Below are 27,447 nucleotides of genomic sequence, written 5' to 3'. Positions count from 1 at the left end.
CCATGCTATATTTGCACACCAGAGTTCCTGATAATTAAGCTTCTGTGCTTTCGCCTTCATTCTTAGGCTGCCTGTTTTGCTGCTTTGGGCGTCTCCTTCATGGTGATGAGCCTGAGCTTCATATTCATCGACTGGACAACAGGGGGCGGCCATGCTGCAGGAGGTCACTAGACGCTGCTTCAGCGTGTGTGAGCTGTGGAAAGGGGGAAAAGAACTGGTCATTGTGAGGGGGGTGCTATCACACTACAGGGCTGCCCAGCACAGAGCCTGGGAGTTTGTAACGGTACAAAATACAATATACTTTTTGACCGAACTTATATCTGAACAAAATCCTTTCATAACGACCTTCTATAGCTACATTTAATGTATTGCAATAGTAATGCAACTTTTAGGAATAGTCAGGACTGAACAAGGTCTTTTTTCCCCACTACTACCTGAGTCAATCCATGCTTCCTCTTTATTTACACACTTCAGCTGGTACTGCACAGAAAAAGAAGACACAATTGTCTGTTAGGCTGAGGACAGGAAGGCATCAAGGTTTAATACGTGAGGAGCGATTTAAATTACTCACAAGTTACATTTACATAAATACAAGAGACGCACAAAAGAGGACAGTCAGATGATCTCATCCTGAACCAGCAGCACTCTGAACTGTTCATCGCGGTGTCATATGAAAAGTGCTTTAAGGCCTTAGAGTGCAGGGGACATGTCATTTCATGATCTGTCAGCTGCCACAGTTGTTACGTAGCGTAGCCTGTCCTACAGTCGAAGCTTTCGTTCCAGATCAGCCAACTTTCTTCAGAAACCCTCGTGCCTTTTAGCATTTGGAACAGCACACAAACATAAAGAACAGGAGTGTATATTTATTTAGCCACTATATCTGCGTTTTTAATCTCAAATGTGCTATATTTAACTACTGTATATTATGAAGTTAATGACACAAATACATTACGCATGATGTCTGTTTCATCTTGCAGTATATAGACGGTGGAAGGTGTTACAACTGACAGTATTTTAAGTACTTGGTAAAATACAGTCCTTGATTTTCAGGATTTCATACCTCCCTTTATAAAACTTTTAGCACATATAAGCCAAAGTGTGACCTTGAATATAAACGACGTACAGCTCAAGCCAACCCCAGTTCACCTTTGAGTTAGCTCATCCATCACTTGAATTATTGATATCCCCTTTCAATGTCTCATATCGCTCTTAAAAATTCAGAAATCCCTTTTCCCACACTTTTATTGTTGAATTAATTGATCTAATCACATATTCTCTATATACATGTTTTAACACTTCATTGTTGCTTCAAGACAGCCACATTTAGTGAAATTTTAAACCCAATGTGCCATGTTTTTCCCGTGAATTTTGGGAAATGCCCTTGCTCACTGTCTTGCTGAGCATTAGATGAGAGGATTGATACCACTCTCATGCCAGTGTGTAATATACAACTATAGCTAGTTAGCTTAGCTTAGCATAAAGACTGTAAGCTGGGGGAACCAGCTAGCTGGGCGCATCCAAAGTTAAAAGAGCTCACTAATTAACACTTTATGTCTCATTTATTAAAGCCGTAGTCTTACAACCAGCAGAGACTCCGCTTTAGGCGATGAGAAAAGATGGTGTCTTGCCATGCAGATAGTTTTGGTTGCCCAGTATTTAAGATATATGGGTAATATGTGAACACCTAGAACCTGTGCAAATAAAACCAAAAACTACTATGCTGGCCAGACACCACTAAGGGTAAGTTGGGTTTATTTTTTTATAATATGGTTGACCCCAGAATTGTTAGTTAATTTTAGTTAATTTTATTAATTTGAAGATGTGTTATGGTCTTTTGATTCTGTTGTAACGTATTTGCCGTACTGGTTTGTCGTATTTTGATCCGCTTTCACCCTCGTTGACTATTTAGACTTGAGGTAAATGTTTTGCATGCCGTTGTGTCCTGTCTGTCCTGTAGTCATATAGCGAACTGCACAGTAACAGATTGTCCTGCTGACACTGTCATACATGGATGTTGTTATAATACTGCACACGTGTCATCTTACGGTGAAGTGTATCGAAGTTCCATTCTGTGCTCTAGTTATTATAATGTTATATTAGTATTATGAAGCCCTTCTTTAAAGACGCTACATGAAATAATGTTTCAGATATCACTGTTGTGATGTTCTGTCAGTGTTGACGTATTCATTTTGAGCTTAATTTAGGGATGTGGATGGATACTGTCAGTAGTTCTTTAGGTGGATTTCGCATCCCACACTAGCACTAACAACCTGTGAAAGTACACTTGAAACAAATTAAAGAAGTATTTTATTATGCAGAAACATAGACCACAAATGAACAAGTTTAAAAACAGCACAAACTGCATAGATACTTGCTGCTCTTCCCCAAAGATGGTTTTATGTTGTATCCCACCTCTGAGGTGCAGGTGCAGAAAAGTGCTGCATAAATCATCACTTCTGTGATTTTATTTATATATTACTCTATCTTGTGTTTGTTCAGCAGTTTTGATTCCCGATTTCTACGGATAAATTATGAACAACAGCAGAGGGAATATTTAGCATCACCTCCGTCCCTTGCTCTTCCACATGTGCTCGCAGTGGTTGTCGTGGTGTAAATGAAGGTTTGGTCTTGTCATATTTAGTGAGCAGAGTTTTTCTTCACTTGAAGGGATCATGCCAAAATAACAACTGACTACCTACTGCTTTGAAATGCCTTTAGCTTTTAAACAGCAAACGCAGTATATCAAATATGCATTTTTCATGTACCTAAATAAATCTATGTGGTATTTTATTATAGCTGTTGTTGAAGACATAAATCTATGGAAATGACAGGACTATAAATTAATATTAAGGTATATGGATTTTGGTGAATAAGATGTGGCTTTATATAAATAATGTATATAAATGTAAACCTTTTATATTTGTGATGCATATTTACAGTAGCTTGTAAAGTGTAAATAGCGGGGACAGTTTTAGTTTGGCAATAAAATAATTGTAGATGTTTTTACATTGTCTCTGTTGTCATCATTTCCCCTTAACTGAAGCTCATCTTTCATATATCAATATGTATTTCTAGTTATTGAGTTGAAGAACAAATAGACAAATCACCATTTTTTTTTAAAGTTTCTCTTTATTTTTCTCCCATTTAATGGATTTTATTAATAGACATTTACACATTTGATCAGTGTAGAAACACCTTCATCTAAAACACACGCTTATTTTTGCACATGGTTTAAAAGCAGAGTTTACCTTTTCCTTATCGGATCTGTCAAGGCTAAGCTGTGTTTACAAAAAACACTAAACCCAAACCTCAGGTCACCATGATCCCTCACTGCTGACCTTGTTATGTCAACACACTGCAGTTTTTTACTGTAACACATCAACACTAGCTCATTGAGATTTGCTTATGGTCAAAATATGGTCAAGACACATAGGCTTCTGCGCTTCTTGGGCCTTGGGCACTGTAAACGAAATTTTCTGCTACATTTAAACACTCATGCTCATACCTCTGAGGATGAACATCACAGCAGCAGTGAGGTAAATGGCACTTTGAATTAGCAATAAAGCATTTTATATTTAACACTTTCACTCAATAAGTCTTAAATTTTATCAGCACATTTGTCTTTTACAAATGGCAAAATAAATAAAATGACCTTGAACACTTTAAGACTACGGTGAACCAGAGTAGCTCAATCATTATTTTATTACATTTGCATATGAATGACTGAATCCATGTATGAAAGACGCTATTTAAATATAGGCATTAGTTATTATTATTATGCCTTTATGGCTTTGCAGACCATACAGCCCACTCACTGTCAGCCACCAGAGAAAATGTCTATTTATGTCCTTTTGGGGGCGCTGTCAATCAACTCTTCCATTAGCCCCGATCCTGTGCCAAGGTATTTTTAAACATGTGACACAAAGACCCATTAGCCATTTTAACATCGTGCATCCTTCCACAGACAAAGCAGCTCCTGCACAGTCCAGGCAGTCGCTGAGAACACCGCTGTAGAACGCTGTTTGTCGCCTGAGAGGCCGCATCCAGCACAGATGCAGCGGAATGACGCTGGCACAGCGCCCACTGCAGTCTGCTCACCGCACTCTTGAAAGCACACCTCACTGCCTTCCGCTTTAATTGGCTCCGCGCAAGCCACAGCGGGAAGCTCACCTGTTTTAATTGGACTATCGCGACAAGTTGTCCGCGTGACGTCGATGCCATTTCCAGTTGTAGGGGTATCTGGATATCTGAACAGCCTAATTGGGCACAGGCGGAGACTGCAGCAGTCGCGCGGCCGAGGGACGCGCTGCTAATCAGGCCGACGACACGAGCAGGCGGTCTTCAGCGGAGCGGCGAGCACGGGCGTCTCAGCCTGTGGATGGATGCAGGACAGTGGTCTCTAAGCGTTCCGGCATGGACCAGCGGTAACAGCCTGAGATTAACAGAGCAAATGGTTTGTGTGCATCTGCTTCATCTGTGAGCTCCAAGTTTAACACAAAAGCAGGAACATTGACTTTTTACGCACGGAGGAAAACTCTGGAACCGGCTGATTTTTCTCTCCAGAAGGCAGCACTGGACGCAGGAGCCGCTCCATCGTTATTCTTAGCATCGGCTGGCACACAGCCGCCACCAGCATTGAAGCATTGTTGTTGGTTTTTTTTTCTTGTTTGGTTGTTTTTTGCGCGAAAGTGTTCGGTGCGCCCCTGCATTTGGAGCCATGGGCTGTACGGTGAGCGCCGAGGATAAGGCTGCCGCGGAGAGGTCAAAGATGATTGACAAAAACCTGCGAGAGGACGGAGAGAAGGCAGCCAGAGAAGTGAAACTGCTCTTATTAGGTAGGTTACAGCCGGTGGTTGCTCTCTGGGTTCTATTCAGAAACTAAATATTTGTCGCTGCAGATAAGAAACGTGCGCACAGTTTTTGAGGGAATATCAGGAGATACATGGAACATAAATACATGATCTGGCCAATAACCAAGCAGCTCAACATGATGCTGTCGTGGAAATATGAAAAAATGTTAAAAAAATAACACCGTGGGTGCAAGTAGAGATAAAGTTTAGACTTAACCAAGCGTTCAGTCATATCATGAACCAGCCCATAGGATCACTACACCATCTAGTTCTTCCAAGTAGCCAAGACAGGGGCCTGTGCAAATCATTTTAGGTGTACCACAGAAAAGAGGCCATTTCATTGCTCACATTTCCAGCAGCCAGACTGACACACAGCCTGTAACTGTGTTATTAATTAGCCAACACATGTGTCCATATACTTGGAGATAAGTCAGATATCATCATGTCAACATGCTGCACAGCTTCTCAGAGCTTTGAGCTGGCATTTTGCCCAGAAGGCTTAATTCAATATATGAAACCTGTTGACAAGCCTACGAGTAAACATTAACACAGTTCCACTTCAGCACCACTCTGAAATACACATCAGTCTGTTTCTGCGAGGAAATGCAGCGAGAACAATTCCAGTCTCGTGACACTTAAAAAACGGATTTTATGAAATAGATTCTAGAGCTGGAGAAACACACCCTGCCTTCCTTCTTCTCTTGCATGCACCCCCCCCACACACACACACACCAGCAACAACAGACACACACCCCCACACTCTCTACCACATTCTCACTTCCCCTCCTATTCAGATCATCTCGTTGCCGTCGTCTTGCTCTTCATTTATTTTTCTCCTGTTATTGTTTAAACCTGCACACGACTCAACTGAACTGACAAGTCACCTGTAATACCTTCTACATTTCAAGGAGGATGTGTGTGTGTGTGGGGGGGGTGAGATGATGTAGTGGGCTGGTCGTGGGTGGAGTTGGATGCGTGTCCTCTTGCTGTGACCAGCTGTAATTTTCATTAGTGTATCATCACCTGAGAATAAAAATTGTTGCATTTCTGTTACCTCAGAATGAGGGTCCTCTTCCGCAGAGTCTGCCATGTTGCTACAGCGTGTTTCTACAGTAGCCCAGAATGGACAAACCAAACATTGGCTCTAGAGGCGCCTTTTGCATTTTTCACATGCTTAGCAGCCACCGTAGGCATGTCCTACATGCTTGGAAAAGTTTGTTTGCAATCTGCAACCTCACCCCTAGATGCCGCTAAGTCCCACACACTGGTCCTTTAAGTGCTGTGGAGCTACGGGGTGGCTCGTTGTTCACTTCTGATAACCTGAAGATTGAAGTATAGAGAGCTTTGGGTGCACTCAGACTCGTTAATTTGTCCTTCAACTAAACTGTGAGAGAAAATTTTAAAAAGAGCTCCCAGCAGTGTTTGCTGTCTGAAGACCGAAAGCCACATGTCTTCTCTTTACATACGAACGTCTTCCACAGCAGCCCCTGAAGCATCTGTTTGTTAAACCTGTAATATCTTGACTGCTGAGCTTGCCCTTTTTCACTCCGCTGTAAATAGATGAATGGTTTCGCCATGTTTGATTTGATCCTCTATCTGCTCTGCTTCACACACAGACACACACTTTTGAATTAGATGTGTATCTTTGAAACACGGTGTACAATGTAAACACAGTGGAGATGTTACAGAGGGAGGGACGATAAGGTGACGGCTGACTGACAATCAGCTGAGCTAAGAGAGCAAAAATAACAGCGTCGCTTTAAAAATATAAAGGGAGGAAAACTGGAATCAGAGGTGCGGAGTTTGGAGGTAACAGGATTTCTGAAATGAGCCTTTTTCATGGAGGACATTTTGACATTTCACAGTATGAAAAGCACATGTGTAGATATTGAAATGAATGAAGACTGAATTCACTGTCACACAGTTAATTTCAGAATGTCTGCCATGAAAAAACTGCCTGTTATTATCATGCAGAGGCCGTCCCTAACCTACAAGACAATGTCTGACACATTTTGTAGTCCAATAGAGTAATGACGTTTCTCGAAAATAGGTTTTTAGCAATTCAGAAATGGCCATGTGAATATTTGAATTCAGCCTACCTACAGGTTAGCTTTACTCACGAAGAAGCTGGATTCACAAGATCACGTGAGATCACCTGAGCCAAGAATCCATCATGCTTCAAGTTATGCACTTGTTGGCCAATCCAAAGTCGTTTTGGACCAATCAGCATCCTGTTAAGGACCACTGGCAGCTGCAGGTGTGGTTTATGCGTTACCACAGCGAGAGAAGCGACTGTTCATTTGAAAACAGTAATGGCGGCTCCTAAAGAAATTAGCATGGATGCTACTTTAGCATCTGTTATATCAGAACTGGAGAGTGTCTTCATGGAAAGAAGAGCAAAGAACAGCATCGAAGGCTCAGTGGAAACGTTTTTGCTCTTTTCAGCAAGCCCTACTGCCTCATATGGTTCATTCATCTGATTGGTTAGGAGGTGACAGACAGATGGTTCATCCAGTCACCTGCCTTTTCCAAACAGTTTCCATGGACAGCTTCCCACATGGTTCTGTGTAGCATATTGTCTAGCATGTCAGGTGTGGGTTAGCCTACTCTTAAGTAGCTACCAAAGCTGCTTGAAACGTTTTCTCTGACAATCAAACACTTTCCCAACATCAGATAATCGCTGCAGTTTTTCATGTCTGCACTGCCACGCCAGTATGTACCCCCCCATCATGATATTATTTCAGTGCCGTAGGACGATGAACAAAATCACTAAATGAAGATGATATAGCAAAATCCTCCAGTGTGTTCAAAATGGCCATTTCCTCATGGGAACATGCAGGAGGTTTTGTTGACTTTTTACTTTAAGGTTGAGGTAAGGACATAATGTGGATGACATAATGGTCGTATTTTTCTGGCTTATCCTGGCAAAGATAAGATGAATCACTTGATGGAAGCCACTGAAGGATGAAAGGGGTACATCCAGCTTCTTTAATGGATTTACGGATTCAGAGTTTTTTTTTACATCACGAGTTCTCGGGGGAACTGAAAAGCCTGTTTCCTTTTTTCTTGCAGAGTGAATGAGTCCTGTCATTGCCAGCCATGTTGCTCAGGACACAAAAGGCAAAATCAACCAGGTTACCTGAGTCTGATTTATGTTAACAGCTCATGGAGGTGTTAGTGAGGACCAGGGATGGACGGTCAGAAGCACATTTTGTGGAGGAGAACAAAGTTGATTTTGTTGAGCTGTTTCCAGACATAAAGAGCTTTCACATGTCCTCTATCCTCTGTCTGGCTGGGCTGATATTTTAGACCATATTTTTACCATGGGCCTTAAAAGAAAACTCCTCAAGTCCATAGGAAGCCCCCCCACGCTCTCTGAGCTGTAAGAAAATACTGATTGCACCATGTTGCGCCATCCTCGAGAGCTGTCTGTGTCCATCTGACGGGCTAGATGGCACGTCTTTATCAGAGCTTCAACCAGGAGCAAAAACTCATGTCGTGCAAATGATGCAACATCTCAGGAAGAGAGGGTCATCAGTCCTTGTTTACATATCAGAATTTCCCATTTGTTAATCACGTTATGTTAGAATATATGATGATGTCTATTAACCCTGTATATCCTATTAGTGGGTGTCAGTTATTAGAAATGATTTGTAGGCTCAATGTTTCGTTTTTTTGCTTTCATAGTTGTAGTTGATAGACGGCTCTTGTTTTATGAGTTGCATCTTCACACTGCCTTATCTTTGATTAATGTTTAGTTCTAGTATCTTTATTAGGAGTGCAGCTGTAAATACAACTATACGTTAAAGGTATACTGTAAATGTCTGACACATTAAACATTGCTTTTCACCAAGCAAATGTGCAGTTTGCACAGTGGCTTTTTCTGCTCTGAGTCATACCTGCAGTGTTTTCAGCCTGCGTGTAAACCTCTACCTATCGGGTAAATTCTGCAGACTTGGCTAAATTACCCTCAGAGGGGAAAACCAGGGCACATACAGTCCATGATGCACTTGCTGCTGCTGGTAAAGCTTCATGGCTGGACAGTGAGAAAACTCTGTTTACAGAGATTTTAGTGAATAAATCGTAATGAAACTGTAGAAAAGTGAGGGGAACTCAAACTGGACTTTGAAAAGTGATAAGGACGCCCATCATCAGCGGGAAATTCACCCTTGAGGCTTTTTGCTTCTTCAAAGAAGTTGGAATTGGGTTTGGGATCAGTAACAGCAAATTAAAGCACATGGTGCGAACTGATACACAGTAATCAGAAAGCACTGAGTTTCAAAGGAGGAGGAAAGCTGTTCTGAGTTGTGTATTTTCAGGTCCTGACTGCGCAGAATGGTAACACTATTATCAATGCAGAGCATTGCAGCCAAAGGCGAAGTACAGTTACTAAAAAAGTTTAAGCCCTCTGAGAGCTGTGCAACGATTTTCTGCCCTGAGACGTGGATGTAGAAATGTTGCAGTGAAGCATGGTGTTGTTACACTTAGAGCTGCAGCCATTAATCGATTCGTTGTCAACTATTAAATTAGTACTATTGTGGCAACTATTGTGGCAAAATGAATCAGCTTGAATAATTTCTTCTTAAAAAAGTCTGTTTTCTGATTCCAGCTTCTTAAATGTTAATATTTTCTGGTTTCTTTACTCTCCTATGACAGTAAACTGAATATCTGTGGGTTGTGGAGAAACAAGACATTTGAGGACATCAACTTGGGCTTTAGGAGACGTTGATATTTGTCACCATTTCTAGCTAAAATATAATTGGGTACGAACTTTGCAATGACCTGGTTGTTTATTATTGTTGCTTACGATCATAAATAATCATTATTTCAGCACATGTGACATCATAGCTATTATCTGTCACATTAGTGATAGCTAATTTCATGTTGTTACAGCTGTCAGAGTAGAATTTCACATCGGAAAGTATCTTAGAGGTCAAGATATTGCCCTATCTGAGGCACACTTTCAGTTTCTCTCACACATTATCACCCAAAAATGTGAAGTGAGGACATACTTAAATTTTTTCTTGAAACTTTATTCCTTTAAATTTCCCTTAAATCAGCCTCCACTGCAGCTTATCTCTAATTCCTGCCCCAGGCAGACGATAATAATAGTGCTTCACAGACATGACTCACTTCTCATGACAGAGGGAAGGGCTCAGGGTGAGACTGTCCACCCAGACATGACAACTTCACAGCTACCCACAAACTGACAGAATATACTTATGTTCTGTTAGTCATGTCTCTGCTGAATACCGCTAAGTCCTCAATAAATGCGTGTGTGTTCATGTGCTGAACGAGCAGGTGGATGTGCAAAAGTGGAAACGAAGCCTCACTGCTTTAAAAATTTAAGGGTGACAGTTTTTACTTTGATTTAGATTTTGCACCTTTTCAGATTCCACAACTGAGAGTTAGTTACTGGTGAGGGTTCTGTGTGAAGAACAGGAACAATAGCCAGCCAGCCCCCTGATAAAAATTGTTTCTGGTAGCAGCATGAAAGAGTGGCCTCTACTCAGAGAGCAGCAGAGGCGAGTCAAGGATTTTTCTTAATGAGGTGGCTTGGCTCCGGGTCACAGTGGACTAATGAGCAGAGGCACGACACATCTTTCACACTGTGTGTGTGTGTGTGTGTGTGTGTGTGTGTGTGTGTGTGTGTGTGTGTGTGTGTGTGTGTGTCTGTGTGTGTGTGTGTGTGTGTGTGTGTGTGTGTGTGTGTGTGTGTGTGTGTGTGTGTGTGTGTGCATGATTTGGGGTCTGTGAGTGACTTAATGTGTGAGGCAGAGTGTACATGTGTCTGTGCTTCATACAGTAGGAAGTGAGTTGTTTTAGTGGAAAGGACGCTAAGAACATTGTGAGATGGCTCCTTGAACATCTCAGAATTTAAAAAGAAGGCAAATGAAAGTAATTAATCCCTGAAAAACATTCGATTTTTTGTCACTCGTGGGCAGACAACCTCCTGGGCAGACCAGTGTGTAAGACTTATGTGTGTCCATTGGCAGAATATGGCAGCAATGGATTGTAGTGGGGTGGGTCAAGTTGGACTTGTGCTCTCGCTGTGAGAAGCTGCTTATAGAGGACAGGATCCAGTGAAAAGACCAGTGTGAAGGATTCAGAGGGATCCATTGGCAGAAATAGAATCTAATATAAGTGTGCTTTCATCTGTGTATCACTAATGATTCTGAAAATAAGAACCGTTGTGCTTTCCTTACCTTAGAATGAGCTCTTAATATGTACAGAGGGAGCGAGTCCTCTTCCCAGACTCCACCATTATTTGCACAGCAGCCCCGAACGGACAAACCAAACACTGGCTCGAGAGAGCGCACTCTAGGTTTTCCTACATGCTTGAACAGGGAGGGGTGAGGTGGAGGATATTCAGTTGGTTGCAGTGTGCAGCCTCACCGTACATGCCACAAAATCCAGCACACTGGTCCTTCAAGTGTTCACAAACAAGAGTATAAAGCTGGATTTACACTCGGTAACAACAGTACTGCCATTGATACCCAGAGTGTACTGCAGGTTCAGATTTATAGTTCGGTGTTGGTTCTCTCTGCACAGGGTTTCTCCGTATGCTTCCACACAGTAAATTTATGTATTTGAATTCAGATGGAGATACACTCTGGATACAGAGTGTGAAGTGTTCCAGGAATATATGAACCCTGTTTATGAGACAGTTTCAGACTCAGTCATGCAAAATAAGTTATATATATAGGTTTTGTTTCTTATTTCTGTTTAGGATAGTCATTCTCAAAATTTCAGAGCTTCAGTTCCCATAATGCTTACAGGGATTTAAACAGGAAGTGAAACACTGAGGTAAGCCCTGGAGTTCCAAGCAGCGTCTTTTTATGGACGCTTGTTTGTGATAGCCAGTGTACTTACATAAGTCTAATTTTAGACTGAATCTAAAAATATTGGCGTCTGCTCAGATTTGACTGAGTTACGACCCGCAGAAGAAGGAATGAGATCTTTGAAATCGAGCACGAAGGCTTTCAAAATACCTTCATGGCCTTCATGAGCTGTGAATAGCCACTGTTGCAGCACTAATTGTTGATGGTGTTGGTAAGCAGGCCAAATCAGCGGCTAAAGTACAATAAGTAGCTTCCTGTTGTATTTAAAACACCAGCATACACCTGCTCCTTTCACCTCATGCTGTATCTTTGCCCTTCAGTCATCCTGTGGCTCCCTGGTGGTTGCTCTGGCACACAGTTTAGTCATGGCAGGTACTGTGCGCATCCCGGCTCCAAAGCTTCACTGTAACTTGTTAATGGACAAATATTAATCCCCCTTGTGACTAATTCTAAGCCTTTAGCTTGCTATGAATGACTGTCTTCAATAGCTAATGGCTAACTTTGTTTGCAATGTGATGCGCGACCATACAGTGCAGCACATGAAACCAAATCAGTGGGTATAAAAAGAAGCTGAAAGCTCAGGACAGCTGCAGAGCTTAGCGATAAGTCTTGGTGGGTTTGTCAGTGCAAATGGCTCCTTTCACATCAATCCTTTGATGAGTGATTCAGTGTTGATATTAGAAACGTTGAGACAAATGGAAGAAAAGGTGATAGAGAGAGATGGAAACTGATTTTTCAATAACATGGTTTTACAATGCATCAAGCTTGATTTCTCTGTGGGTTTGTCAAACAGCGACAGAGCCCGAAAGAAAACATACACATTATTTAATAGCGTAATAAAACACGCTGTGAAGAGGCCTCGTGTGATTTATCACACTGCATTCATTGCACTGCCTTGTGCCTTGTCTTTCTCAAATACATTGTGAATTCTTATCCATGCTGATGTGATCTCTCTTTTCAGTAACTCATTTTGAAATGTTGTTTTTGGTAGGTCATGCAGAGGTGCCTTTTTTCTGCCCGTCCACCGAAACTTCTCCATAGTTTATCCTAACAGTGTTGGATCGTGTGTATGGCAGAGAGTGAATTAAGATAAAGCCCCCAGGGCCTGTGTGTGATTTTTAAGTAATTGAGAATATGTTCTGCATCTTCTTTTGCCCCAGTAGATGAAAATGTATCTGTTGACTTTATGATACCCGCAGTTGTTACCCAGCAGCATTCTGCAGTCTTTGAAGTTATAATGGAAGTTTTAGATGAGAGCTATTTTCAATTAATTGACATATTTATCACCCCTCGCAAATATAAAACTCATCTTCTGTACGGTGTGGAAGACAAACCTGATCCTCCCCCATCTTTCATTTTCCAATCACATTTCCATTGTCAGCCCCATTTATAATTTAGGACACTTCTTTTATGTCTTTCCCTCCTCGTGTTTTCATATTCCACTCAGTCTCTATCATGCAGTGGGAGAGTGCCTCAGGAAGCGGAGGAGTCTTGTTAGGTCCAAGACTAATCAAGATGTTACCTGTCTCACTTTCAACATCAATCCACTCATGTTTGTCAGTCTTGACATCAAAGCCAGTTGATGTAGGAGCGCGGAGTGTAAAAAGAAGTGGATGTAGCCGTTGGTTTGTGGACAACTGTTTTGAGTCGAAATGTCTTGATTTTAGTATGTTGGCTGTCAAGACAAGAGGGTGGAGGTGGGGACGATACACTTTGCTACGACACTATCCTCATCCAACCACCACTCACTGTGGTAGAGACTTGTAGATAACAAGGTAGCCACGTGCTAAAGCACACCCTGATTAGTCGTCTATTTTACTCTAAATGGGACCATCATTTACAAAATGAACATCACGCTGTATTGAAGAAGACTTGCAACTAGCGATCGAAACCATGAACTCATTAGAAAACTTTTTACTGAGGTGATAAATCAAGAGAGAAGTAAGGTCATTTTCTTATAAACTTACATACTAGCGGATGTCTTTTTTTAAACTAGTGGAGTTGCCCCCTGCTGGCTGTTAGAAAGAATGCAGGTTTAAGGCACTTAGGGCAGACTGACTTTGTTTTTCAGACCTGGAGGCTGTGTCCAGTTCTTTCATGAAGGAGGTGCTGCATGTAACTTGACATGACTTTGACCTCTTAATTGGTTTTAGAGAACACTCAAAAACATTAATAATAGATGGTGGAGGCAGAGAATAAGGGAGAAACAAGCCTTTGCTCAAGATATTTATAAATCCATGCAATTGCCAGAGAACAAAAAAATCAGGCCAAATGAAATGGAAACGTCTTGTAATTTAGACTCGGAAAAGACACTTATGTAAGTTGTTTTCAGTTCATTTTCCATCAATGGACTAATTGATCAATGAAGGTTCATTTCAGTTCAAGGTTTAAGTTTGACATTATCAGTGTTAAATACTGAAAAAAAGAATGATATTTACAGTGATGTAACACTAACTGAACACTTTATCAAAATCCTTCTTTGCACTATAAATATGGTATTTACCAACTCACACTTAAGCTTTCCAGATTATTTTTTTCTTTGTGAGCCGTGTCCCCTCTGGAGATGATAGCCAATGTGATTTATGAAGCTCTCCACAAACATTCCTGGATTAATTGAGTTTATTTGTCACATAAATTTGTCCAGTAGTAGAATCAAAACTTGTCTTTTGGTTATCTGTGCGCACTGTCCTGCCAGCCAGACTGGTCCAGAGGGAGACAAGTGCCTGGGCAGGTATATTACAGCCATCTTTCAGTCACTCCTAAATGGGCCAGATGATATCATTAAGGTAGAACCATAAAATTTCCCATATTCTGCAGAATTGGTGGACTCAAATGAAATGCTATTAATCATACAGTAGACTGTTATATATCCGTACAGTATGTTCACATAAAAGCACTGTCTTCAGTAGTGGTAAAGTGAAGCACAGGTGGAACTAATTTTGTTAACGAGGGGACAGTTTCAATGAGCCACTATTAAAATACCAGCACCCCGAAACCGGCTTACCTAAATGTAATGCGGCTGTTCTTAATTGTACTAATTAAAGCTGTGCTTATCCTGGTAACACGCCAGTTGATGGAAATCAGAAGTCTTTTATTACAATAGAGGGTAAATTACATATAAATACAATACATATAAATATCATAACAGACAACACACCCTTGCAGCTATTTGACATTGAATTTTCAACAACATCATGACTAAATTGTGTCTTTTATTGGGTTTGCATTTATGAAATTGGATAAATGTTCAAAGGAACTAAAAAACCAAGGTGGAGCCACTGCAACAGGAAGTGCAACTATAGATGCACAAAGCACCCCAAATAAAAGCTTTAAACAATGAATAGCTTTATATAGATCTATTCAGATATTATGCCAATCTTATAATCCCATATAATAATATATTGTCATACAAATAATGATCATATCTCCTGCAGTTCAGTGGTGAGGACAAGGGAACAGTCTCACTGTTGCCTCCTCATCACAGAACACCAGCTGTTCGGTGATGTCTTTGGCCTTTGTCTGATTTCAGACTTCCAGAAATTTGACAGCTCCACTGCTGAAGGAGCCAGCACTGTTAACATTTTTGGAGGAGCAATTAGCTTACATCACCTACATTACCACATTACCGGCTGCTGAAGGGTTTGGAAATCTACCCAGTGGAGTGCATCAGCACAGTAGCTTTGCTGTTTGCAGCAATGTGCATTCAGTATATTCAATAGCATGTATTACCAGTGGCCTTGATGCAGAGTGCACAGAGTTAAAACTTCAAGTCAGTCATCGATTCGACTCCAAGTTGATTCCTGGAATAGCTATCAGAAACACACACACACACACACACACACATAATAGTTTGACAACTTATGATAGCATATGATTGCACTGACCAAAGGATACAACGTATATTTGCATTGCTGCAAGTCATGAGCAGGAGTTCAGGTTATACTGCTGGTTTTAAGATCAAGTTAAATTTGTAAGATTTCACAGTCAGACCTAAACCTCTCGAGTGTGTAAGGAAAACTCTCAAATGGTCAAAAACTGGAGGAAACCTTTGGATTGGATCAGAGCGAACCTCATTCCAGGCCTAAAGGTTCCACGTGGGTCAGTGAAAAGGAAGAACAGTCGTACAGTTATGTAGAAGCAAAAACATTAAAAAGGTCAGATAGAAGTCCCAATGGGAAAAAAGAGCTCTTTGGTCTGTGATGTCGCTCATACATCAGTCTCCAGGATGGCAATGCTAGAATGAGACTTGTGTCTACACTAAAGCAGGAATTGCGGTGCACTGTGCTGGTGGTTTTTCGGGTAAAAAGGGTTACAAATGATCTGTTAACAGCAGTAAATTTATCCTTTAGAAGCTAAATTGCTTTTCCATGCAAATCCTGTGAAATCTAAAGGTTTTTTAACGTAGTGCATTTGAATTTGAAAGTCCTCAGACAGGAAAAGTGTCATTACAGGTGTTGAATTTTGGTCAATGAAGTTAAAATACTTCACAAAAGCTCAGCGATTGTCGCTCACAAAGATGAACCCGTCTTGCCTCCACACCTCTCTGCCTGGTTGCTATGGTTATATTCATACTGAATGATACCCTTAATGCATTTTTTATCCTCTTCATTCTGCAAAAACAGCAGGCACCAAAATGCTTCCAGTGATCATTTTTTTAATCATCGTATCTGAACGTGAAACAAGTCAGTACTTATAGCTCGTTGAGACAGATGGCGATGTTTTGCCAAGCAAAGGTTGGCTTCTGTCAAAACAGCTTAAAATGAAGGTTCCAGTCGATGCATCAGTCTCCTGTTTCTGCCACTGTGAAAAAGATATTTGTGATATTCTAAAAAGGACAGCCAGCAGTCTTATAAAGACAATCTCACTGAGTTTTCCAAGTCATTAAAAGTTGAATCTCACCACTGAGACAACAATAATCCTACAGCTTTAATACTTCTGATTAGCTGGTGAGCCTGTTGGTCTCTTTTAAATTTCTGAAGATAAAAATCAGTAAACACCACCTGATTGTGACCTGAATATTTTTTGCCACCACAGGGCATCATTAATTTCTTTTCAGCACATCCCAGATTTGGTCCTTTTAAGAGATTTTTTAGAGGTTGTTTTAAATTTTCTCTGCATTATTGATGAGAAAATGTCATACAGTAGCAGAGTGTCCTCATAGTTTAACTTGCTGCTTGTCCAGATTTACAAAGCCTGAATTAGATTTCTTTATTTTAACTAGTTAGTCTCTTAAAATTGTCTGTTAATGTTCAATACGTAGCACAGAGAGTGTATTTCTGAGTCATAAATATAATTTCGTATTAGCTGGTGAATGATTATTCCTTTGTTTAATGGCTGTACTGTACCTTGTTTTGCTTCGTGGTCACTGCTCTCATCAGTGTTGTTTTCCGCTCTAGCAAACAGCCGTTTTCAGCAAAAATAGCTTTGATTAACCCACTTTAGATTACCTGCTCAGCGGCAGACAGAGAAAGTTAGTTGTGAACATAGTGGAGCACGTAGCAGCTAAAGTGACAGATATTTATCAGTAAGAGCTGGTAGAGACCAAAATAGAAGTGAAAACAACAACAACAACAATCTCGCCGTTCTGCCCTCCGTCTCCATAAGTTTACCCATAGATCAGTCTTGCATCTCCATTCAGTCTGCAAGTGGTGTAAGAGTCCACTACAGGTCCTGCTCCCGATGCATTGAGCCTGCGTGTTAGCCTTAAAACCTTTATAAGGCGACGATAAGCAGCAAAGCTAGTTGTGGTGCCCCCAAGTGGCCAAAAATAAATCTCTTCATTCTGTTTTTTTCCTTTATTTTGACTCTTCTTGCATGTAATTCCAATCATCTTGACACTTAAAAAATTATACATCAGATGTCAATTGTTCTCTGTCTCAATTTTATGTTCTTAGCAATGGAAAATGCGAAGTTGCTGTTTTTGGCATTAATGAAAGTCGGTGATGAAACAAAAATTCATTATGATGCGTCTGGAAATCTTCTTGAACAGATTCTTATGGTAACTTAAAGCCAGACAAATGAGACAATTAACCAAATTAACTGTCATGATATGCCAAGTGTCACAATAAATCATAACACTGGAACAGGATGTAAAAGAGTGTGAACTAAATGAGAACAATTTAAATGCAGCAGCCTTTAAATTTGCTTTAATGCCATTTCAGTCTGTTCAAAATATATTAATAATGGTAAAAAATATAAATTCTTCATCTTGGTATTGTACTATCACATGTTTGAAATGCATTTGTTTGACAGTGCAAAGCATATAGTTATGTAAGAACTGGCCTAGCTCTCTCTCTCCAGATAGTATAAAAATAAAATGGTCATGCAGATTTTTTAATTGCTCTAGTTTGTTTGAAAGTTCTTGTGGGAGACCTAATTTTGTTGGATCCAGACTGAATTAATGTGCCATTAATTTGGCAGTCATTTGTAACTGTCTTGTGCAGGAGTCAAAGATTTGAACATCGTTAAGAAGACGTTGTACCTCTAGCTTATGAACTGCATTTAGAGGAGACAAAAACTGTCATCCATTTGTATTTCCATAGATTCAGCTTGAAACACTATTTCTGCCTGTTTCTCTCCTTATATTGTCTGTAGAGCACAGTCAACCAAATCATTGCTCATGTTTTGTTTTGTTTTTGTTTTTTTGCTGTTAATTTTGCTTAATGGGATGTTATGAGACATTTTGCTTTGATCAAAAAACTGCAGTTCTTTGGATATTGTACTTGGCCATAATGAAATTTTAGTAATATTTTGATTTATCATTTGTAGTGTAAAATGCTGAATTATGCATTCATCCATTATGAAGTTTAATTACACCAAAAACGCAGTTTCAAAATCAACTCTCTACAGCACTGGTAGCAAATTTAGCACTATGGTCACTGTTTTATATTTAAAACTTTTATATTTGAAACTTCCTCATCAATTATTCCATTGAATGGTTATACAGGGTCATATATATAAATACATATAATATTTCCATCAAATACATGTCGACAAAGCAACGTCTTTTCTACTGACTTGTTTTCTGCAGAAATGAAACATCACAGTCATGACATTTTATTTTATTTTTAATGGACAGATTAATAATACACAGTCTTTGGTCCTGCTGTTGCCAGTTGAGTGAACGCCCAGACCAGCCAGCATCTCTTCTTGGTGATTTGGTGGTTTCCCTCTGAGTACAATTCTTCTTCTCCTCCTCTGCTCTTTTAACGCAGCCACAAGCTTGGTGTTCTCCTTCTCCTGCTCCGAGGAGGAGGCTTTACTTTTCTCCTCATAGTCCAGGGCCTTCACTACATTTTGTTCTCTCAGGGCCTCAGTGGTGCACAGTTTGGCTCTAAACTCCTCAGTTTCACAGCATTGATTCTTTCAATGTGAGCCTCGCTCATTTGATCTCCTTTATCAGCATGATGCAATAACAAGAGTTTAACGGGGCAAATGGGAGAGGGAATTAGAAATAGAGGCCCTGCTTCAAATGAAGGCCTGGTACCCTCTGGTTGAAGTAAATAAAGTGCACAGCCACTATTAAGCCCTTTTTACTTTGTAATGCATCTCAATTTTTTATTTGTAAAAAAGCAAAGTTACCTATGACCGATCCATGCTATCAGTAACTTTATTTTACCAAATCCATTTCTTATATGTTGCTTCCCTTTCCCCTATAGAGCTGGGTCATTGCAAAAGGAAATAGATAGTGATAGTATTGATCATAGATAAATGTATTGTAAATTACTGGGTTAGAGTCATTACCAAATGAGATTATTGCAAACTTTCAGAAATGTATTATTTTATTTTTATGTCATTGTCATTGTCTCTTGTTGCTTTGCTCTGAGTTCAGTGAGGTGCAAGACTAATCAGTGACTTCCATCCTTTAGTGCTTCCCTCTAAACAAGGCAAGAATCCAGTCAATAGTTTATTGATCTCCAGTATCCCCAGATGCAATTCAGATGAGATTTAATGCACACACGTCCTGCTCTCCAGATTAATGGATAGGTAAAGCATTTAAGTCAAAGTAATAAATGCTCCCTGAATAAATCAGCCAAGGTTTACTAACATGTCTGTTTCCTACACCTGTCACAGTCTGACATGCATCTCTTCATTTTTCACAGAATGAGAGAGATGAAGCATCTGTTTTATAGTGAGGTGACGTGATTGAGTGAACTAACAGGTAAAATAGACATGCATAAAGGGAAGGGAATCAGTGTGCAAGACGATGTGTGATTTGATGGTGACAGTAAAGGAATATTTGCTTTGTTAAAGGAGTGGATACCAATCTCAAGCCTGTACGGTAAATATGAAGCGAGAGCCAGCAGCCAGTTAATTTAGTACTAGCATGAAGACTGGAAAAGGGGGGCAAAAAAACTTCTGATTGTAGTTTTTACACTTGTTTCTGTTCAGACTAAGCAAGATAGATATAACTTGTTATTAAGTAAGCATTAGTGGTGCTTCCAGTATTTGTGCTAAGCTAAACTAACAGCTGCTGGCTGTAGCGTTATATTTTCGGCAAGAAAGCAAGCAGGTTTGTTTCCCAAAATGTCAAACTATTCCTTTAAAAAATGTACTCAGACCTGCTATCGATCTGAAGTGGCCAGTGGATAATCCTTAATTGGCTGCTTTAATAATTAATTTTTCATTGAATGGTAAAGAATAATGAAAACTTGAAAGTCTTACAACAGAAATGCCAGCCCGTTGGTGGTTACAGAATCTCAGATTTCCAGCTTTTCTCGCTGTTTCATATTATAACAGTTGACTGCAGTGCATAACAAGGATGTCGTAACAGACGCAGATTGATATTCTTTAAAACAATAACATTAACATTTAAATTTGAGATTCACTATATATGATTAATCCATTAATGAGAAAAAACATCGCTAGATTACTCAGTAATGGAGATAATCATTGCAGTCTCTCATAATAGTGACATTATCTTGTGCTGCCTGCAAAATCTTATGCATATACCATAATTTTCTGATTTTAGGCATACAAATGCAGTATAAATGACTATTTAAGAAGAAACAAACAGAAGATGAATATGTTGACCTCAGTCTCAGTCTTTATTCCAAAACAGAGAGCAGAGAAAGCTCTTCCTGAATGAGTGTGTGCTTCAAAAGTATTCTAGTTTTCCTACTGTCGGCCCACGCAAACGTGTAAATGTGTTGATGTTCGCAATTTAGTTTTGGTGAGGCAATGTGTTGCTGTTACCATGGCAACTAATCCAGTGCATGCACATGCAAGGCCACCCCTCATTTCGCTGTCAGCGCTGCCAGGTCCAAACTCCGTATACCAACATCCAGACATGTTTTCCAGCTGGGAGTGGCACAATATCCCATTTCTCTCCCAGAATGCCAGCTGCTATAACGCACAGCGAGCACCTCACGGCCACATTTTTTTAAATCAGGTATGTGTGGTCAATGCACGCAGAGGTCAGTGGCACAGACAAAGGTTGTCATTATCTTACTCAGCTGATGTCGTTTTCTTTCCTATGTCCCTCTATTGCAAAACCTATCCTGGTTTTTAAACACTAAGAGAAATCATTGTAAAGCATTACCAACTCCGTTGTTTACCATGTGCCACTGAGTCAGCCAAACAAAGCCCTCACTCACCCTGACAATCTGGTGTGCCAACAGAACGCATGATGGCTTCGTGGGGTCCCTCCAGCACTGCAGCAACTGCCTGACGTTCCCGATGTCTCATCTGTTTTCTGATGTGTGTGTGAGCACATAGAGTATAAACTGACATGACGGTATCCAGAAACATAGGGAGGTGGGAGAATAAGCAGTATGACTGCCAGGTAAACACCAGCTGTTATGGTTGGTTATGTGAGGAATCTCTTTCCAGGCACAGTAGATTGATTAGTGGAGAGATGAGGAGAGGGTGGAAAGCCTCAGTCTTATAGACTTCGCCACAAAGTCTGTGTTTTATACAGGCCTTAGTTTCCTGGATTTGTTAGTTGTGTTTTTTCTTAATGCTTTTTCTAAGTTCCCCCTTGTGTTGCCCAGGAACCGAAGATTAGTTTGTGGGAAGCTTCAGTCTTAATCTGCCAGAATGTATGCATTTACGGTATAGTAGAAACGTATGGATCCCGTTTGTCAGTGTGCAGAAATATGCATCTTCACATAGAGACTACGTTTCAGTTGGAGGCACATCACACAAGAGGGTTTGTTTTGAGAGAGAGTTTGCTGATGATGCTTGCAGAAGAGGAAAGAATACCTCTGTGGTCGCTTTGAATGCAGCTCTCCTGTAGTATCCTCTGCTGAGGCATGGGTATCTTTTTCATATCACTGAACAGATGTTATTTTTCATTTTAGCTTTATTTGATAATTGTCTCAGCTTTTTGGACTGTTGGTGGTGTCTGTGGTGTACTGACTGCATCAAGGGTTCCTGTGATTGCAGCTGTATCGTACCGATTGCATGAATAATATATCTGGCCATACACAATGTTGCAGAAAGTCTACGTCTCATGTTGGAAACTATAAGCTACAGTATGGACCAATCAAAGCTCAACTTAGTTATAAAGCAAAACAATAATGGTATATTGGCCTATTTTTTGGATTTGTATTTTTTATATTATTGGTCCCTTCTCAGTGGGGCTGTAGTCTAGACTGACTTTCATCTGCTTTGTGGTCTAAACAGGCATATTAATGATGTCTGAGAAACCTGTTCTAGTTGTCTTTCATACCACATTAAATATCTTTGGTTTTTATATGAAAACAACAGTGACTTTGATGTGTAAATTATATCTTTCATTTTCTTGCTACACCATCTCTCATTTCGATTGCCTGCTACTCCTCCACACTACATTGAACTGTGCAAGAATAATAGTTTGTCGGTTCCAACATGCTTCCGCATGTCAAGTGTTATCGGCGATCAATACGCATTCACTTAATTAGTGTAATTAATAGAGGCTCTGGTGAGGCTGAATACATATTGATTTCGTTCTAAATGACCCAGGTGATTGGTATATGTTCTGCTTGATATCTCACACTTCTGACAACCTGTCACATACAGCAAAGTGTGGAATCAGCTTTACGTTTTGGATCTCTTAGCATTCACAGACCAGATGGATAAAAACAGGAGAGATTGTGTTATTGTTGTTATTTAATAATTCATCTATATTCTGTGCATATCCAGAATTTAAGATTAAGACAGAATTCTTCCTCTTTCGATGACCCCTGTTTTGATCAGCAGGTTTCCTTAAAAGTTCTACATTTATCAAAACATCTTAAAAAATCTTATTTTCAGTTATAATAGGTTCTTATATTGAGATGATGCTTACATAGACCCATTATTCAAATTAACAATTTAAGTATTAAATTTGTTGTTATACGGTCTCTACCAAAGGTTTTAAGTTCTCTTTGTCAAGGCCTTAAGAAGTAAGTAAATAAAAAACATTACAATTTATTTCAAAAAATGTACACAGACCATGAATAATTATTGTGTTTTTAGTGTTGTGTTCGATGGCTGCAGTAGGAAAAGGCAACAATAGAAACTGATGTGCGATTGGTATTTGTTAATATCCTGCATAACCTCATAACCTTAAAAAAACAAGTTATGCCTTTTGTATAGTAGAACAAATCAACAAGAAAACAATGCATTTCTGTTATCAACCCTTGTTTCAAAGAAACTAACCAGTTCTTATCGTGAGATAAATGATTTGGCAGCAGTTTGACCTGAATTGTGATGAATTGTAGAACATCAATTTGTGGAGCGGCTTCTCTTGAAGAACACTTTTTGCTCCCTGCCAGTATGTCTGAGCCAAGGATTTAGATAATGACTAGATCAGTGTCAGAAAGCTATTCAAGTCGATATCCCTCCAACTGCTTCCATGTCAAATTATCTTTGTATCGCACTCCCTTTCTTCTTTTTCTCCAGCATATGTAGGGTCTTACCTGAGGGATTTATCTGTGGCTCATCACAGGGAACTGACTCTTGTTCAGGTCTTTGAAAGTAACCTAATGGTAATAAGGCATTTCAAAACCAATAGCATATTTGCTTTTGGAGATGCAAATGAATTTTACCTTCAACAGCAACAGGCAACTATTAGTGATAAACAACAGTCTGTGGTGATGAGTAGAGCTGGCAGGCTGTCAGGTACCAAAAGTTGGCATCAGATTTTTGCTTTTGTTTACTTATTCTTTGATCTGATCAGAGATTTAAATTGTCATTGTGCCAGCTTTGTTTTATTTCATGAAATTGCTTTGTGCTCATACATTTAAATTTGAGACATTTGACATATTTTTTAAGCAAGAAAAAGCACTTTGAAGAAAATTATGCCTCTATTCCTCAAAGCATATTGAGAAAGTTTTGGAACTGAAACTCATCATTATCATATTTGCAATCATACAATACATTTCAAATACCGTAGAAATGAGTCTCAGGATGGGATTTATAGCTCAATATTAAAGGTAATGTCTCCATGAACAACCAAACATCTTGCGAGCCAATAAGAGACAGATATTTTACATTGGAGCTAATGGCCCAAATAAGATTTCACTGAACTGACAGATAGCAAGAAAATGGATCTGAATGGGAGTCATTTGCTATCACATGCAAGCACAAGAAGCTGAAAGCTCAAATAGCGTACCAAGGCTCATCCCTGTTTGTGTTTGTGGTGCTCTTCCCTTTAGTAGTCAGAACATGTGGGTTCGACTGGTGATCCATCAATCGAAAGATGTGTGTCATGTAATGCGGTATCCCTGCTTCAGTTTGCAGTTGGGATCTTTCAGAAGTGTCTCCTCATGTCACTCATGAGCTGCCAGAGAATATTAGCCGAATGGTTAGTAATTTTGCCAGACACCACACGCACCTCTAAGCTTAAAATCTAATCTTACTAGCTGGTCTAAAATGCAGTAGGATCCAGTGCAGCAGAGATGAAATCGGTATGACTGAGTGTTTTTGTGTGGCACTGCTCCATTCTGACACAAGCTGAAAATGTGCAATATAAAAGAATGAACATTACAAAGTTGGCTGAGAAGAAAAGTTATTTTTTGATATTTTCCCAAATCTAAGAATCAGGACAATGCTACATTCATAACCTCATCCTGAAAAGTCAGATCACTGCAAAAAGCCACCCACAAAAGATCTTATGTTGGCAGGCTTCTTTCCTGGAAAAGGCAAAGCATTACTTCAGGCCATATATCGCTGAGAGGTAATCAATTTTGAGACAGCCAGCGCTTGACATCATGCAGTCACTTTCTTAAAATGTCAGGAGTGGTTGGATCATTGGTTTTTAAGAGGAGACGCAGTCAGGCATCAACGGCGAAGCAATGAAACGATGCATTTCATGTTTTAGGCCACGGTGGGGGAGCACGTAGAAATAAATGGATTAGACAAATAATGCTGCCTGGTGGCACAGCACGTGTGGTGTTTGCTGAGGAGGAGGACGAGTTGCCAATGGTGACTGCGAAGGTTGGATTGGAAAGGCAAGAAGCAGTCAATAGCAGGGCTGTTGACACCTACCATTGCTTATAAGCATTCATTTAAAACAGGACCCCTCAGAAGCTCGGTGTCCTTCCTCAGACAGCGGCGATTGATTGCATTGCATACATATCTGCATGTCATGCCGCAGCCGTTCTGTGTTTGTCTGGTGCTCTCAGGGTGCTGTTGTTGATTTTGAATGAGGTTCCACTTGTCTTTCCGTTGTTCCTCCCTGATCCTCTTGTTCCCCAGACTGCACTAGACACGAGCCTCTTAAAACCTGCTTCTTTTTCATCTGCTTTACTTTCATTGGTGCACGCTGTAGCTGCAGAAGCGAATCCGACAATTTAGGCACCAGATATACAAAATGGTGTTTGCTTGCAGTGTGTTAAACTACTGTCACCTTGCGTCCTCAGCATCTTGACACATGATGTTCTGCTCAATGTGCTGCATTGATTTTCTTTTTTTAAGGATACTGCAGCAGCTTTAATATGCTCATCGGCGATTTTAAACGTAGAATGGTGGAGTGTATAAGTATAAGCATCCAGGTGTGTTGATACTGCTTGTGAGCACACATAGCAGAGGATTAAACATGTGCGCTGGCTGTACATTCAGAGTGCAGCAAGCATCCTACTCTTTAGAGCGAAGCACTGAAGCTCCACTGCTCCCTGTGAGGCTGATGACCTACTTTTCCACTCCAGGCGATAACATACTGTACTGCATCCAGCCATGTAAAATTCTGCTTCGCTTCCTATTCTGCATGTGAAAAGGGTTTAGGGGGTGGGTGTGGGGGAGCTGGCTGCCTGAAACACCTGTGCATAACGTGCATGTAGTGATACAGTACCCAATAAAGGTTTTTATTCCCCCTGGCAGCCTAAAGCTGAAGAGTAGATGCATGAAATGATTCAAAGACTTCCGCTATCTGCAGGTCAATAAAAGGAGGATGTAGAACGATTTGATTTCAGGCTGGGTGAAAGAGGAGGAGGCTGCTAATAACAGCCTGCTGACAGAGGGCAATGTACTAGAACCAAGTGTGTTGTTAAAAAAAAAAGCACCACCAATAAATGAGTGTCTTGCATCACTTCTTCCACAGACAAGCACAAACAAGCACCAAGGCTGATCAATGTGGTCATCATATGGCACCACCCTCAGGCAAAATGTTACTTTTTTTGCACCACCAGCGGTAATAATCTAAGAACAGCAAAGTTAGTCCTCCAGCTAACATGTTTTCTGGTGTGTACTGAGCATTACATCCTCAGAGGGCTGGCAGAGTCAGGTTGTGTTCACAAGTCTTATTCAAAGTTCAACAATATGCGTGTGGCACTCACACTCACTTTAGCTCTGTTTTGGTCACTGCCGAGGGAAATATCAGGCTCCTTAGCAGCTAAATGTGTGTTCACCAGCTAATCGCTAACTTTGTGCGGCTTCCATTTGGTGCGGGGCAGTTAAGGTACAGTGAGATTTCAGAGCTGTTCTCAAAACAGCTGCCTGCTGCTGGAAACAAAATTAATGAGAGGTGAAAAATTAATCACTTAAAACGGTTAAGTTGCAGAAACAATAAGATAAAAAAAAAAAACATAAAATGCTCTGTAGATCTGAGAGATAACTGGTTGAAAAGATCATCTCTGTGGTCTTTTCAGAAAGGGTTACATTTTGTATTTGGTTTCAAGTTGATAAGATATCTAAAAAAAAAAAAAAAAAACCCACTCATGTACCCATTAATGATAACCTCAGGTAGCCATGTAAATAAAAAATAATGTGGAAAAACCCTTGAATGCCAACCTTTGTTATAGCGTATGTCCAGATTTACTTCATTATGAGTCAGGAAGAAAACTGTACTTACAACTGTATTCATCACGTCTGTAGCGTCAGTAAGCTCCCTCAGTACACTGCGACAGGCCTTTAAATAGCAACGGCATCAGTGTTGTGTATTCTGCTCAGTGTCATCAACGCCCAGAGGAGGTTAACCTTTAAATGGCTGTAAAAGCTTGTTGGATGCGAGCAGTCGTGACACCAACGGGTGGGGGCAGGATGAGAGCGAAGGAGGAATCGTGTCACAGCCTGGCCAGTGAGTCATTCTCCCAAGGCAGTCACTTAGACAATAGCTGGCCTATGATGCTAGCATATGCTGAGATGTGTGACCTGTCTCCACAGAAGAAATGCCGCGGCAGAGCGCCGCACCACACAAAGGCAACACAAATGTGAAACAAAGTGTTTGGGATTATTTGCCTCACAAGGATGCTGTGATGTGGTGTTGAAACAGCAGATTGGATTTATGACGTTGCCTGTTTCTAGAAAAGCAGTGTGTGTTTGTCACTTCAGAGGCGTCTGCTGAGTTGTTTCTT

At 40.3% G+C, this 27,447-nt stretch overlaps 2 protein-coding genes across 2 annotated transcripts in view; both read left to right on the top strand.

The window, feature by feature from the left end:
* slc38a3b (solute carrier family 38 member 3b) overlaps window positions 1-3,003 on the top strand; it is a 28,568-nt gene extending 25,565 nt beyond the window's left edge. Inside the window, exon 17 of the mRNA XM_070958669.1 lies at window positions 67-3,003. Coding sequence (XP_070814770.1) covers window positions 67-171 — 105 coding nt within the window. The 3' untranslated portion in view covers window positions 172-3,003. The remainder of the gene's footprint in view (window positions 1-66) is intronic.
* A 930-nt stretch (window positions 3,004-3,933) lies between these two features.
* Window positions 3,934-27,447, top strand: part of LOC139328241 (guanine nucleotide-binding protein G(i) subunit alpha-2) — a 45,137-nt gene continuing 21,623 nt past the window's right edge. The window contains exon 1 of the mRNA XM_070958209.1: window positions 3,934-4,835. Within this exon, the coding sequence (XP_070814310.1) occupies window positions 4,718-4,835 (118 nt within the window). The 5' untranslated portion in view covers window positions 3,934-4,717. The remainder of the gene's footprint in view (window positions 4,836-27,447) is intronic.

The sequence above is a fragment of the Chaetodon trifascialis genome, chromosome 3, assembly GCF_039877785.1.
Source record: "Chaetodon trifascialis isolate fChaTrf1 chromosome 3, fChaTrf1.hap1, whole genome shotgun sequence".
Lineage (NCBI taxonomy): Eukaryota > Metazoa > Chordata > Actinopteri > Chaetodontiformes > Chaetodontidae > Chaetodon > Chaetodon trifascialis.
This window is presented reverse-complemented; position numbering and strand designations above follow the sequence as displayed.